We start from the raw sequence: 14,925 nt of genomic DNA, 5'->3' as shown, positions 1-14,925 counted from the left end.
TGGATTAATTTTGCTTGACTATTGCTTATTTGTTAAAAGTTAATTTTTTCTGCTCTTTTTAATGATGGTGGGGGGAGGGAAGGAGAGGGACAAGGGTTAGCAACAGCAGTGCCAAAAAAAAAAAAGAGGGCTATTGTAACATTTAAAAAACATACACAGAAGAGAATAGAAGGAGGTTCAGAAGGAAGCACAGAATGCAGGATAGTTTTTAAAATGCTGTACTATTTGTATGGAAATGTGGTTTTTGTCATTATTTTTAAGTTTAGAAACTTGAAAAAAATACTCTAGAGTAGATTAAGTCCTAATTTAAAATATTAATGACATCTCGATTCAACAAATATTTATTGAACTCCCTTTGTGCTAGATCAAGGTACAAAGTTTAAATATCCTTATAGTCTAATAGGAGGATACTCCACAACTGTTAATAAATGTTAAGTATATTTAGCACTTAAGTTTGCACTCAGTAAGTGTTGAATTGATAAGTACATAAGAGAGATGCAAAATACAGTTTGAGGTGGGGAGAGGTGGAAACTGACAACAGATTAGAGAATTCAGAAAAGGCATTCTAGACATGACATTTGAGCTGGGCCTTAAACGACAGGTAGTAATTCAGTATGTGGAGGGACAAAGGGGGGACCATCATAAGCAGAGAGAGCATTATGAGTGTAAATACGGACATAAAGTACTGGATATGTAAGGGAGATGTCAAGTAATATAGTTTGTTTGAAAAAAAGCCATGAAGAAGAGTGAGATAGGGCTGAGAAAAGAGGAAGGTGTCAGATTGTGAAGGGCTTTGAAGGCTGAGTAGATGAGTTTGAACTTTATCGAAGAGAGAAACATTGAAGGGTTTTGAGCTTAGTAATGTCACATCAGACGCTTTCTGAGAATAGGTTTTGGCCATGTAAGAGGAGAAAGCAGATTTGGATTCAGAGAGGCAGAAAAAAAAAACCCATCACAAGAGCAGTGAATTCAGAAGGGAAGGCAAAGAAAAGAGAGGCCAAGGGATGCTGAACGTAAACTTGGCAGTTTTACCTAAGGCTGATCCTCTTGGCCCAATAGTTTACTGCTTTCCAAGTCTGAGGACTTTGTTTAAGGGTATTAAATTGTTTGTGGCAAATTTAGAAATATTTAACTTAGTGCATTTGAATTTCTTTATGTATGGTTCAGGAATGTTCCAACTTCAAGAATGTTAAATAAAGGAAATAAATTATATTCTGTAACCATAGTCAAATATAACATTCACATAATGGCATACAAGATGTTATCCTGGATTCAGAAAAATATATTAGGAAAAAGATTTTCTTTCCCTTAGGTTTTCTCTTTCAATTTACTTCAAATATACATTTGAACATTCACACAGAGCCTAGGTTTACAGCTAGAGGGTAGGGATGGGGCCTACACCAGTGATTTCATAGACAAATCCGAGATAAGGAAAATCCCTTTAACTAAGTAGGTCAACACCTTCTCTGCAAGTTATAGACTTAATTTCTTAGAGTACTTAGACATATATACTAAGCAATAAATTACTCATCAGTATCACCATGAATTCTGAGGTGGACCATGTAGTGACATAAGGCACTGACAAAAGAAAAATCAACCAGAGCCATGTATGTCAGTTTAGGGGATGGGGATACAAAAGGAGATATCACTGAAGTTGTGGATAGAAGGGAAGCAAGGTGAGACCAACATGAAATGGAACTCATGAAGTGTGGGAAGGCCTCAGGATCTCATTGTACTAGAACTGATTTTCTTGTGAATCATTTGGGTTTGGGTGAAGTCAAAACTGAAGAGAATAGCTAATCCTCTAGGTACATGGGTCATTTGAGAACATTTAACCCCACTAGGAGGCAGAAAGGAAAAAAAAGGTATGGAAATAATCTTCAACCCTGAAATGCAATGAGATTTTTTTTCCTTTTAGAAATATTTATTTTTATCATTCTTTTAAAAAAAATTTGAAGTTCCAAATTCTTTCCTGCTCCTACCAATTGAGAAGGCAAGCAAAATGATATCAATTATACATGTGTCATGCAAAACATATTTCCATATTAGTCATGTTACCAAAAAACCCAGTAAAAAGCACAAAATGTAAAGAAAGTAAAAAAAAAAAAAGTATCTTCAAACTGCACTCAGAATTCCTGAGATTTCTCTCTGGAGGTGGATAGCATTTTTCATCATGGGTCCCTTATAATTGTCTTGGATCATTGTATTCATCAGAATAACCAAGTCCCTCACAGTTGATCATTATAACAATATTGCTATTACTGTGTAAAGTGTTCTTCTGGTTCTGCTCACTTACCTTTGCGTTAATTCATATTAAGACTTCCTAGATTTTTCTGAAACCATCCTGCTCATTATTTCTCATAGCACAATAGTATTCCATCACAATCATATGCCACAACTTGTTCACCCATTTCCCAATTAATGGATGTCCCCTCTGTTTCCAATTCTTTGCCACCCCAAAAAGAACTGCTATAAATATTTTTGTACATATAGGTACTTTTCCTTTTTTTTTTTTTTAATCCAGGGGCACTGATGAGATCACCAAGTGAAGTAGTATAGAGGAAGAAGAGAAGAGGGCCCAGAAGAGAGTCCTGTTAGTGGGCTAACTCATAGTTAGTGGGAATAAAGTGGAAAAAGATACAATCCAGTCCAATCTAATCCAACAAATGTTTATTAAATGCCTACTATGTGCCAGTCACTGTATTAAGTGCTAGGGACATAATTAATGAAAAGATATCCTTGCCCTTCAGGAGCTTACGATCTAAAGAGGGAAATAGCACACAAAGGGAGACAAGAAAGTATTGAGCGGATGGGAGGGAAGGGACACCAGGAGGTATCTGTCATGAGACATCTCGTTCAGTTGAGTTGAAGCCAGGTAGAGCAGCAGATGCAAAGTGGAGTGCTCTGAGAATCCAGTTGCTGTGTTCTATAAAGGAAAGCAATTGGGATGAGTTTGGTACTCTACCCTCTAGTCCTCCAATCTTTGGGGAGAAGAGGCTGAATGAGGTGGTACCAACCAAGGCTTGAGTTAGCAGCATGGTGGTGAGTTTAGAAGTGGTGAGGTTATCCTGGAAAGGTGTAACAACGATGCTGCTAGCAGCTGCTATGGGGGCGAAAGACCAACAACACCAGCATACAGGAAGGCTGCTAGCACAGATTCTTTGATCTGCTTTTCTAAGGAAAGCAACCTTAAGGGGTTAACAATCTGACTTTAATCAAACATACATATAATATTCACTTAATTCTGGGGGAAAAGCCAGCACCTTGAACTTCAGAGCAAATATAAATAGGAATTACAAACAGAAAATATTAACAGATTAAATAACACAATTCAACAGATAGACTTTGTCTGATCAAGACGTTATATACATAGTTACCAAAAAGAGAAGCACCAACATCTGGGTTTTCTTCAAAGCCAGGAGGCTCTTAACCATGGCTACTCAGAGTCTCCACACCAACACTCTTCCAGTGAGTGAGAGCCCCAAACAAAATGCTAACCTCTGAGTATATATACCCTGTTCAGGGCTGGAAGGCTTCACATCTAATCAGCAAAAAGGGTGTGGGCCTGGGGCTTAGCATCTAATTAGCAAAAGGACTTAATCAAAGGCACTTGATTACTTTAGCATTCTAAAAGAGGAAAAACAGTAAAAAAATCCCACCTTAATTAATATTACAAAGAGGTATCTTGTTCAGTGGAATTCAAGCCAGGCAGGGCAGCAAATGCAAAGTGGAGATCCAGCAAAGGAGACTCAGAAAGAGCCAGGTAAGAGATGGATAAGAGAACCAGTGGAATTGGCTGTGTTTAGCCACGCTTCCCTTATCTTGTATTTATACGGTTTAATTTTTTGAACCTGAGTTTAGAATTTTTCATTTATATGTGTGTTAAATTTTTAAGCTTACTGTATATTTGGCTCATCATTCCAGCTTGTTTAATTTGGTTGGATCCCGACCATGATATCCAATATGTTTGCTATCTCTCCCAATTTCATGTCATTTGCAAATGAAATAAGTGTTCTGTGACTGAAGGGATATCTCTCAGAATCCTTTACCAACTTGCTGTTGAGAAGACCTGGTTAATTGGCTCAGATGAATGAAGTTTCAAGCTGCTGATGTAGCTTCCTAGTTGCCAGAATGCAAAAGGGTCAAAGCAATAGGTTCTCCAGTGGCTTCCTCAGGCTTTTGGAAGGCATGCTGTCATAGCAACACAGATTTCCTATTTCGTAATCATTTTAATTTTGTTTGATGTTCTGTCATGTCCAACTCTTTGTGACCTCATTTGGGGTTTTCTTGGAAAAGATACATCAGTGGTGTGCCGTTTCTTTCTCCAGCACGTTTTACATGTGAGGAAACTGAGGCAAACAGGCTTCATTGACTTTTACTAGACAGCTAATATCTGAGGCTAGATTTGAACTCAGGTCATCCTGACTCCAGGCCCAGAGCTCTAACCACCACACCACCTAGCAGCCTCAATTTTGTTTATCTTCTGTGTTTAAAATTATTTATTGAGTTCCTTAATTTGTTCTTTTTTAGGTAGATGTGCTGGCACAGGCCTATAATCCCAGCTATTGAGGAAGCTGGGACTGATGGATCACTTCAGCTCGAGTTCCAAGTTATAGTGAGCTAAGCTAATTGCTTGTCCACACTAAATCTGGCACCAGCATGGTTACCCTCTAGTCCCCACTTCCCACTGTGTTTCCACCTCCTACAAAAGATGTTATAGCAGGGGTGGGAGATTTAGAACTCAGAAGTAATAAATGTCTTTTTCTTCTTTTCTCCTAATTCCTGATTCCCTCAAATCCTTAAATATTTTTCTGTCACTTGATGATCCCTTTTTGTTCTTTTTTTTAAAAGCCATAGACATGAGAGAATTAATTTTGTTTCTTAATCTTTTCACGATAACTGTACTTATTTGTATTTCTTGTGTTTCTTTTGTTTGGAGTGTTTGCACAAAGAATGCCTCAAATGCCTCTTTTGTTAAAGGTCCTTCTCTGTTCACTGCTGATTAGGATCTGCCTGGAAGGGTCAGTTATGTTGGGTTGCAAGTGGAGCTCCTTTGCTTCTCTAATTTCATATGTTTAAAGAATAATTTTGCGTTGAAATTGATGTCCTTTTTTCTAGCTGCTTGCAAAATTTGTTGCTAGGTATGAAAATTATAAAAGTTTAAACTCTGCATGCCTAGGAGTTTTAAGGAAGGGATTTTCCTCTAGTAGAAATGTATAGATTCAATCAATTAGATCATTGTCATCTAGACTCAGAAATTCTGGCCAGTTTTCTTTTAGACATTATTTCCTGAAGTATGCTTTTCTGTGGGTTTGGTTTTTATTTTGGGGGGTTTGGGTTTGGTTTTCTTTTTGGCTTTGTCATATTCTACTGGGATGCCTATGGTCTGGGATACTTATGTCACATTGTATGAGATATTTATCTTTGTCACTCACTTTTCCATAGGATACTCCATCTCCTGACCCCAGGCCTTTTCACTAGACTGTTGCTTGACATGAAGTCCTTATCACTGTACATGGATTTCATTGTACAAATATATTATACGTGTATTTCATTGTACATGGATAGATTATCATGCTCTTCTACTTGTTCAACTTCACTTTAGTGTTATCTCCAGATGAACCTAGGGAACCCAGACCTTGTTAGAACCGCAGCTTAGCCTGGGTTAGATAGTGATCCCAATGATCCCTCTCCAATAGTATATACTCTACTGGCCCAGATGAATCTAGACCTGCATAGGATGAGCTGATCTAAGGACACTGTAGTATGGTGGAAAGAGACTTGACTTGGAGTCAGAATATTAGATTGGCCTCCCTAAGTCTCCCTTTCTTCATTTGTAAAATAGAAATTATAACTTGTACTACTCACATTAAAGGGTTGCTGAGGATGGAACAAGGTGAGTAACTTCGAGCTTTAAGTGCCATAAAAGATTGCTTTGAGGGGCAGCTAGGTGAAGCAGTAAATAGAACATCAGCCCTGGAGTCAGGAGGACTTTAAGTTCATATCCAGCCTCAGACATTTACCACATTTACTAGCTGTGTGACCCTGGGCAAGTCACTTAACCCCAATTGCCCTGCCTTCCTCTCTCCAAAAAAAAAAAAAGTTAAAAAAGATTGTTTTGAGATGGCCTTTTGATAGAGGGGAAGAGGCCTGGATTAGATGGAAGACAACTTTTAGTACCTATGGGGTTTCCACTAGGGTGGGAAGTAGCTGGATGATAAAGGGCAAGGCTAGGTAGAGATTTGGGCCTAATGATTACATAAGGTTATAGCCTTGGGCCAAGGCTGGATCAAGTGGGAAGATTCAAGGAGAGTTCAGGGGAGTTCCCAGAGACTGTACTCCAGGTTCAAGGGAGTTCCCAGAGACTGTGCCCTCGTCAGTTACACAAGCCGAACATAGACTGTGGCCATTGTTATAATGTTTTCTCATCTGGCCAGGCACAAGAAATACCTACAAGAAATGATCGCTTAACAACATTGTCAATCTTGCAGAAAGGTAATGACCCTAGTGATTTGGGCAAAAAGGGAATGGAATTGTTTGTGGTTTGTGCTTTTAAATTTTCTAAAGAAAGTGACCCGGGCTACCATCTTCACCAAGAGTCCTAGAAAGGTTTGAAAGTGGTAGGAGTATGTGCAAGAAAATATGCAAAGCAAATAATAATAGCCAAAGTGATTTGCTATCAAGAATCATGGTGCTTCAGGATGCTGCTTCACTTTGTGAATATGTCCAAAACAGAACTCATTATTCTTCTCCCCAAATTCACCCCTTTTCTGAACTTCACTATTTCTGTCAAATTTATCACCATTTCCCTCCCAGTAACCAGGTTCAAAATATTGGAATCTTCCTTGACTCCTCACCCATTTTTCCTCTCCCCATATAGCTAATCAATGGCCAAGTCTTATCAATTCTACTTTTGTGACATCTCTGAAGCTATCTCTTTGTCTTTAATCACATAGGGATCATCTTAGTTTGAGTCTTCATTATCTCCAACTGTAATGGTAATCAGGGTGAGCCTTTTTTTTTTTAACTGTTTTCTCTTTTAGAATGCTGAGGTAATCAAGCACCTTTGATGAATATTGCCTTTCAAATGTAATGGCAAGTAAAGTGGGACCTTTGGCTGTCTTGGAGTGCTTCTCAACACTGAGGTAATCAGGTGTCTTTGAGTCTTGTCTTTGTTTGAATCAAGATCAGTTGTTTAGAAACAATGTATATGATGTGGTACTAGTGATTAAAGACCTTCTCCCACCCCTTTTGCTGAGCCCCCAGGGCCCTGAACAGGGTATATGAGCTCTGAGGTTGACATTTTGCTTTTGGGGACACACTCATTGGAAGAGTGTTGGTGTGAAGACTCTGGGTAGCCATCAAGGAGCACCCCTGGCTTTGAAAACCCAGATGTTGGTGCTTCTCTCTCTGGTAACTACGTATGTGATGTCTTGATCAGACAAAAACCTGTCTGTTGATCTGTTTACATTTTCTGTTTGTATTTGCTCTGAAGTTCAGGGTGCTGACTTTTTCCCCTGAACTAAGTGAATGATATATGCATGTTTAATTAAAGTAAGATTGTTAACCCCTTAAGTTGCTTTCCTCAGAAAAGCAGATCAAAGAACATGTGCTAGCAGCCCTCCTGTGTACTCTTGTCATTGGTCTTTCACCTCCATGGCAGCTGCTAGCAACATTGTTGTTACACCAACTTGGATTATTATAGTAGCTTCCTACTCAGTTCCCTAACTTAGGTCTTTCCTCTTTCCAATCCATCCTACAGGCCAAAAAATGATATTCTTGAAGCGTAGTTGTTACCACATCACTCACTGGAGTGAGCTCAATGAACTCTCCATTCCCTATAGGATCAAATATAAAATACACTGTCATTTAAAGCACTTGTCAGTATTTGTATATTTTACTCCTCTTCATATACTCTCCAGTCTACATTGGTATTATTGCTGTTTCTCACATATGGGGTTCAATCTCCCATCATCGTGCATGCACAAAATACACTCCTCCTCACCTCTGCCTCTTAGAGGCTTTTCTTTTCTCAAAAGCTCAGCTCAAGCGCCACCCCCTACATGTGGCCTTTCCAAGCTCCAAACTCCCAGTTGCTAGTGACCCAGACATTTCTTTATATTTATTTTGCAAGTACTTTTATGTGATATTTTGTTTTTCCCTAAGACAATATAAACTCTTTGAAGGCAAAGATTATTTCATTTTTGTCTTTGAATACCCCATGCCTGGCACATAGCCGCTGCTTTTTAAATATTTGTTGATTGATTCACTGGAATCTGTAGTAAGCAGTCACTTAGTTACTGAACAGCTACTGTGCACGTAATAGTATCTTAAGAATTAGATGTGGATCTTTCTCTCTTGGAGTGTACAGTGTAATGAGAGAAATAAGATAAACACACATGAAAAAGATCTAACACAATGAAGGCAATTAAATAAATGTAAACAAGTATGTTGAGCTGGATTATTTATATAAATGCTGAGGGGGTGGTGAGATGAACAGCATGATGGGATGTAGGTGGGTTTCAACAGGGAATGCTTAATGGAGTAAGAGGGTTTGGGACTGGGTTGGCAGAGAGACCTTAGGACAAGAAGTGAAATGTAATAAGGCAACACCATATTGTTTAAAAAGCAAAATGAAAGAAACCCTGACCCGGACCAGAAGTCAGGAGACCTGAGTTCTCTCTAGTACCAAATAAGCTAACTACCTGGATGATCCTGAGCAAGTAAATCACTTCATCTCTCAGTCTCAATTTTTTCATCTGTAAATTAAATGGGTTAGGCGAGATGATCTCAACAATCCTTTCTAGCTCTGCAGTTCTATGATTATATGAACCACCTCTAACTTGGCTAAAGAGCCCAAGCCCCGTAATGAGAATGGGAAGCTAAAGTTGATTTGGATATAAATAACAGAGACATTTGGGAGCCACTGTGGATTCTTGAAGAGGGGAATGACACAATCAATCATTCATGATATTTTAAAAAATTCTTAAATGTTTTATTGATGCTTTTTTCTTCTTTGACATCATTGTCACTTCCCAATGACTCCCTCCTCTCATAAAAATTAATGACATTTAAAAGTTGCATAAGCAAAAAACTCAGTAATGTGTTAGTGGAAATAATCAAGCACCAAACTTTGATAGAGAGGGATAAAAGAATATCATGGATATCTAAATGGCATATTAGACTTCTCTCCTCTTTTCCTCCCCTCCTCCCCCCTGTTCATTGAAAGGATTCCATCAGTAAGAGGATTTAAGAAATTCAGTTTCTAATTGATGCTATATATGTGTTCAATGTCCCCTTTGACAGATCCTGCAGTGAGTTAGGTGTGCAGGATATTAAGCAACTCAACAGGGTCTTGTAAAAATTAAACTTACAGAATAAAGGTATCAAACCAGGAGTTTATTTCGCAGTAAGCACAAATCCCAGTTCCCCTCTGACGTCCACTACACTGTTATCGAAAGATGTAATGGAGAATCTAATAATCTTTTGATAAGAAAGTAGACAAAAATAGAAAACGAAGGAACATGCAGTTAACAAGTGATCCATATGTTTCCATTATACTACTGTATTTGCATACAAATCCAGGCTCCAGGCTCTGGGAAGGGGAGACTCCAAAGTCCCAGACTTAGTTGTTTCTTAGCTGTCTGAAATAACGATTATAGGCAGAACCATATCCGTGAATAAAGGCGTAGCGTGAACAGAGAGCGTAATCATCACATGCTTCCCGCTGGATTTCATAGGTAGGCTTGGTGCGTTCTCTGGTCCTGTAAAACCAAGGAAGCAGACAGAAAAGAGTGAGCCATCAGGATTCATGGATTGATAACAGTGATATGAGAAGAGAAAAAAAAAAGATTAAATGATTTGGAGAGACAAAAAGCCACTAAATGATAGGGAGAAAAATGAAGGAAGAAGAGGAGGAAAGGAAGAGTCAGGATCACTATTATATATTATATGAAAATAAGACTTAGTTTTTCTTCCCCCTTCTTTAAGTCCCTCCACAAGGTCAATATTTCCTACCAGTCTGCTTTGACCTCTTGGGACTCAGGCTTAGTTCTAAGTCCCCAAAGACTTGGTTATAGTTAGGAGTTCTTATCTTTTACTGAAGATTCCCTCCCTGGGAATTATGAAACTCAGTGCTCCATAATTAATAAAAATTAAAAATAATAAGTGATAGTTTAAGTATAACAAGCATTAATAGTTTAAAACTTCACTAAGACTTTTGAGATGCCCTACTTAACACCTTAACTGCTTTATGTGTGTTATCTCTTGATTCTCACAATAATACTGCAAAGTAGGCCCTATTATTATCCCCATTTTACAGATGGGGAAATGGAGACTGAAAGTGGTTAAGTAACTTGCCCAAGGTCACACATCTGAGACAGGATTTGAACTCAAATCTACTTGAAATCATCCAGATGCTCTTTCTAAGGTATCACCTTTAATTGTAATAGAGTACAGGCTAAAATTTTACCTTCTGAAGGAAAATTTATAATTTACCCATAGATTGACCATATAATTTCATTAGAGATCATCACTTCCAAATTCCAGTGAACTCTTTAACCGTATGACAGCAGGACATTTTGGAAATAATCGTTTTCTATTTGGGAAGTATTAAAACGCTCTGATTCCTTCTTTATGACCAAACCATGTGTTTTAAATATTTCTACCACTGAAAATTTCATGTACAGTTCAGTACAGAGTTTTATCATCAGATTATATATTTTTAGCTGAGGTTTTTGGCTTTTACACTTATTCATTCATTAAGACTCAAATGTATCCCTCTCCTTAGATCACAAGAGAAACTAGTTTCTTAGTTTATTTAGGCCTGGGATGCTGCATCACGAATTTATAATTCCATCCCTCTACCTTCCTCTCCATTGCCCTTTGTTACTTACCTCTCCTGGATTTTAGCCCTCCATCTCTGCTCAGGTGACATAAAGCTGTTGGCCCTTCGCCTGTTAATGAAGGGACCTAAGGAAATAAAAGTCAAAGATGCATGATTTGAGAAACAGTGCAAGATCATAATACAATGAATCCTGGCACTAGCTAACTCGTAGATGCTACCCTAGGAGAATTAATTTTTCCTTTTTTTCTGGTCTGGATCTGTGATTTCACTGGTAAGGAGAATTCCTAGTGAGGAAATCTCACATTTCAGTACAGATCAGCAACTGTTCTATCATTTTTAGTCAAAGAGCTGCTTGGGGTCTGAGAGGTAAGTAATTTGCCCAGGGTCACACAGCCAATATGTGTCAGAGGTAGTGTTTGATCTCAGGTCTTCCTGACTCCAAAACTCCCTATTCTCTCTTCTACAGTGTGTCTCAGATTCATACAACCTCCCAAAGTCAGGGAAAAAAAGACCCAGTATTGATGAGTGGAGCACTAAAATAGCCTGTCTCCTACTTAAGACATTTTCTATCATCCTATCAAATTTTCCATCTCTATGTAGAGTGCAGATGCAGGCCAGTTTGAATTTCCCAAAGAAAATTTAAATCAGGTTCTAAATATATTGAGTGCTGTGTCCCTGCCAGAGAGCACAGCCCTCCTGCTCACTTGATGATACAAATTAGAAAAGCCACCAGGGTTTTCAGATACTGACTTAACTTTACCCAGTGGCTCATATTCTCCTTACTTGGCTATTCCTAAACTTTCACAAAATAAGAATAGGAATGTATTCCTTATTGTAAGTCATTTTAAAAAATAAAAAAAATTCACTTACTCATTTCATAAGATTCCATGCTTTCATGGGACTCTGGGGAAGAAGAAAAAAAATCCATTTTGTATTTATGGCATAGCTAAAATTCATACATGCCAATGAAAAGGAAGGGATAGGAAGAGAGAAGTTAAAAAGATATTGGGAATACATTTAGCAAAGTAATCATTACTAATTTTAGGGAACAAATACATGTGAACAGAATTTCTAACTATATCCTGACTAGCTACATACTTATTTTACTTGTCTGTCAGAAAAAGAATGACCACATTCTTACCTGAAGAATTCTGAGGGTCTGTCTCAGTTATATGGTCAGGCTAAAAGTTAGATCAGCCACAATCATTTAGTAAACACCTACTATGTGATGTATACTATTAGGCACTGGAAACCCAGAGACCAAATGAAAAACTGTCTCTGCCCTCAAGGAAAACTCCATTTTCATAAGGTGGTACAACTAAGGCAAAAGCAAGATATTTTCAGGGGCAAGAAAGTTCTGTCCCATTAGAATGGGTGCTCCTTGGGTACAAACCTTTCTTTGTATCCTCAGTATTTAGCACAGTGCCTGGCACATAGTCAGCATTTAACATAAACTTCTTGATGACTAACAATTAGGTCTATTATGAAAGTATGATGTGGCACCTGAGCTAAACCTTGAAGGAAGCTAAGGACTATAAGAGGTTCAGGGAAGGAGAGTGTTCATTTTAGGAGGGGGTGACGGCCTGTGAAGAAGCAGTGGAGGCGGATGGCGGCATAGTTGGGTTGACAGATCAGCAAGTGAACCGCTTTGATCAGAACATAAAGAACATTAAGTGGAGTGATATAGAATAGGTCTGGAGAAGTACACTCGAGCTAAATTATAACGATTCTTAAAGGGAATTCTAGGAATTTATATTTAATTATAGAGAAAAAAGGGAAGAATCCCGGAAAATTCCTCAGCAGGGAAGTGACAGATTTGTGATTTAGGGAGATATTTTGGCAGCTGTGGGGATGGGCTGGCAAGGAGATAGGAAAGACACAGAGAAACCAATTAGGGGGCTATGATAATAGTAATGAGAACTTGAACTTGGGTGGTGGTTGTGTGAGTAGACAAGAGGGAACAGATGGGAAAGATGTTGTAAAGGCAGAACTGATGAGTTTCTATTGGTTGGATATAGGAGTGAAGGGAAAAAGAATCCAGGGAGAATTCTAAGAAGGTGGTGAACCTGGGTGACTTGGAAGAGGGAAAGGCTTAGGTGTGATGAAGAGCACCATTTTGGACCTCTATGAGCTAGAGATGTTCAGGGGAAGATGTTGAGTAGGAAGTTGGAGATACAGGACTAGTGAGAGCTTAGGAGACAAGCCTAGCATACACACAAACACCCACATATACATACATATATACACATATTTTCATAGTCATGACAATTTGATCACATAAAATTGATAAGCTCACTAAATGAATATAGAGAAGAGAGCTCAAGACAGAGCCTGAGATCACATAATATGATACAAAGATATATACAAAGCTCCCTTTTTTTCCTCACAGGGGTCTTTTCCAGAATAAAGTTCAGAAGAGTACACGCTCAGATATTCTCCAGGTTATGCAGATGCCAAAGCTACGGGCCCACTATAATAGATCCACGAGTGGTTCTGAAGACTGCTTAAGCATCTGTGTTTTAGCCAGTAAACTATACTTACCTGCTGAGCATTAGGTCAATTTGAACAGAGATGCAGGAAAATGTATGGAGCAATTCTGTGTTACTGAGTGTAGCATTTAGAGATGTGAAGAGAAATCAGTTTCAACCAGCTTGTATTTTTTATAATTGAATTTGATTTAAAATGTTTCACTAGAAAGTGGGTGAAAAGAGAAGTCAAATTCATTGTTAAATAAGTTATGTCTATATCTTCAAAATGAAGTTGAGAATTAGGGGTATTATTAACATAACTCAGGCCCCAAAAATTTCATCTGAAACAACCAGATGATTAAGTAAAAGCTAAAACTGTCTTACATTTTTCCTTCCAAATTTGCACATTTAGAAACAGGTAGAGAAATTTAACAACACAACAATAGATGCCATATTCTGACGTAGAAGGATCATAAGTTGTGCAAAGACTCCAGTAAGTCAAGAAGTTGAGCCTCTCTCCTGCTTGGACTGTACCTGAACCACTTCAGAACAGAGATTGATTCTTCTAAGGTTTTCTAAGGTGGAAGTCACCACTTACCTTAGCTCATTTACGCCAGGGTCTAACCTTCCTATCCCAGTCTCCCTCTTGGTTGTCAGTAGGAGTGTCTTAAAATGAAACTGCATGGACAAGTTAGCCTGAGTATTTTAGAAACAGTTTTAGTGAAAGCATCTAGTTCAAGGCCCTCATTTTACAGTGAGGAGATGGAAACCAAAAAGAGGTTAAATGACATCCAAAGACACATAGCTAGGCGGTGACTCCATCTCCTTCGTCGGTGTTTTTTCCAGCATCCCATCCTGCCCCTTCTGAGCTGTCATCTGTTCTACTTACATCCTTAAAAGCAGAGTTAAGGCTTCCCCAAGAAAGGATGGAGGCTAGAAGAGAAAAGGAAAGATAAACAGCATGGGAGATGAAAAGCACCGAGAAGCAGAAGAAATCTAGGGAAATGAAGACATATTGAATTAATGGAAATAGGGGATGAAGTCAAGGAGGGAGGAGAAAGAAGTCCAAAGAGAGAGACAGGCAATGGAAAATTCAGAGAGGCTGAAGAGAGTTTCTTACCATAGCACAGAGCAACCACTGCTAATGCAGCCAGAAGTGTGACAATGAGTAACGTCTTCATGGTCTTTCCCTCGTCCCTCTGGGCAGCTCTCACACGTTCCTTTGCAGCGGTGGGTAAAAGGAAGCTTCCTAGAAGCTGCTGGGAACTTGAAGCAGTGGTGTGTTTTTATTATGAGAGCTGGAGCAGCTGGGAGGGGAGGAAGGAGTGGGAGGGGTCCTGCAGAAGGTGGAGAATGGTTGGCACTTATTTGCACTGGTGCTGTTTCCAAACATTCACTCTACACAGATTTGATCAGCTGTGGGCCAGAAGTTTCCCCCACCCTCAGTTTTGACAAGTGTTACAAAGAGAGGCTGCCCTGGTACAAAAGTTCTGACCACTGTATGCTTGGAGTCAGAGCCAGACCTCGGGCGAGGGTCCACAGAGAAGGGAGTTACTATAAACATGTTTACCTTTATAATTCCTCCTCTGATATGCCCTCCTGGTTCTTCCC

At 38.9% G+C, this 14,925-nt stretch overlaps 1 protein-coding gene across 1 annotated transcript; it reads right to left on the bottom strand.

Moving 5' to 3' along the window:
• Window positions 1-8,971: 8,971 nt before the first annotated feature.
• Window positions 8,972-14,585, bottom strand: LOC118849676 (matrix Gla protein). Its single transcript, XM_036758619.1, has 4 exons — window positions 14,435-14,585; window positions 11,717-11,749; window positions 10,896-10,971; window positions 8,972-9,764 (listed from the first exon to the last, which is right to left on the bottom strand). The coding sequence occupies exons 1-4, from the start codon at window positions 14,493-14,495 to the stop codon at window positions 9,626-9,628; spliced, it is 309 nt and encodes a 102-aa protein (XP_036614514.1). The 5' UTR covers window positions 14,496-14,585; the 3' UTR covers window positions 8,972-9,625.
• Between the last annotated feature and the right edge of the window lie 340 nt (window positions 14,586-14,925).

This window comes from Trichosurus vulpecula, chromosome 5, assembly GCF_011100635.1.
Source record: "Trichosurus vulpecula isolate mTriVul1 chromosome 5, mTriVul1.pri, whole genome shotgun sequence".
NCBI lineage: Eukaryota > Metazoa > Chordata > Mammalia > Diprotodontia > Phalangeridae > Trichosurus > Trichosurus vulpecula.
The sequence above is the reverse complement of the archived record's forward strand: the minus strand, read 5'-3'. Positions and strand labels throughout refer to the sequence as shown.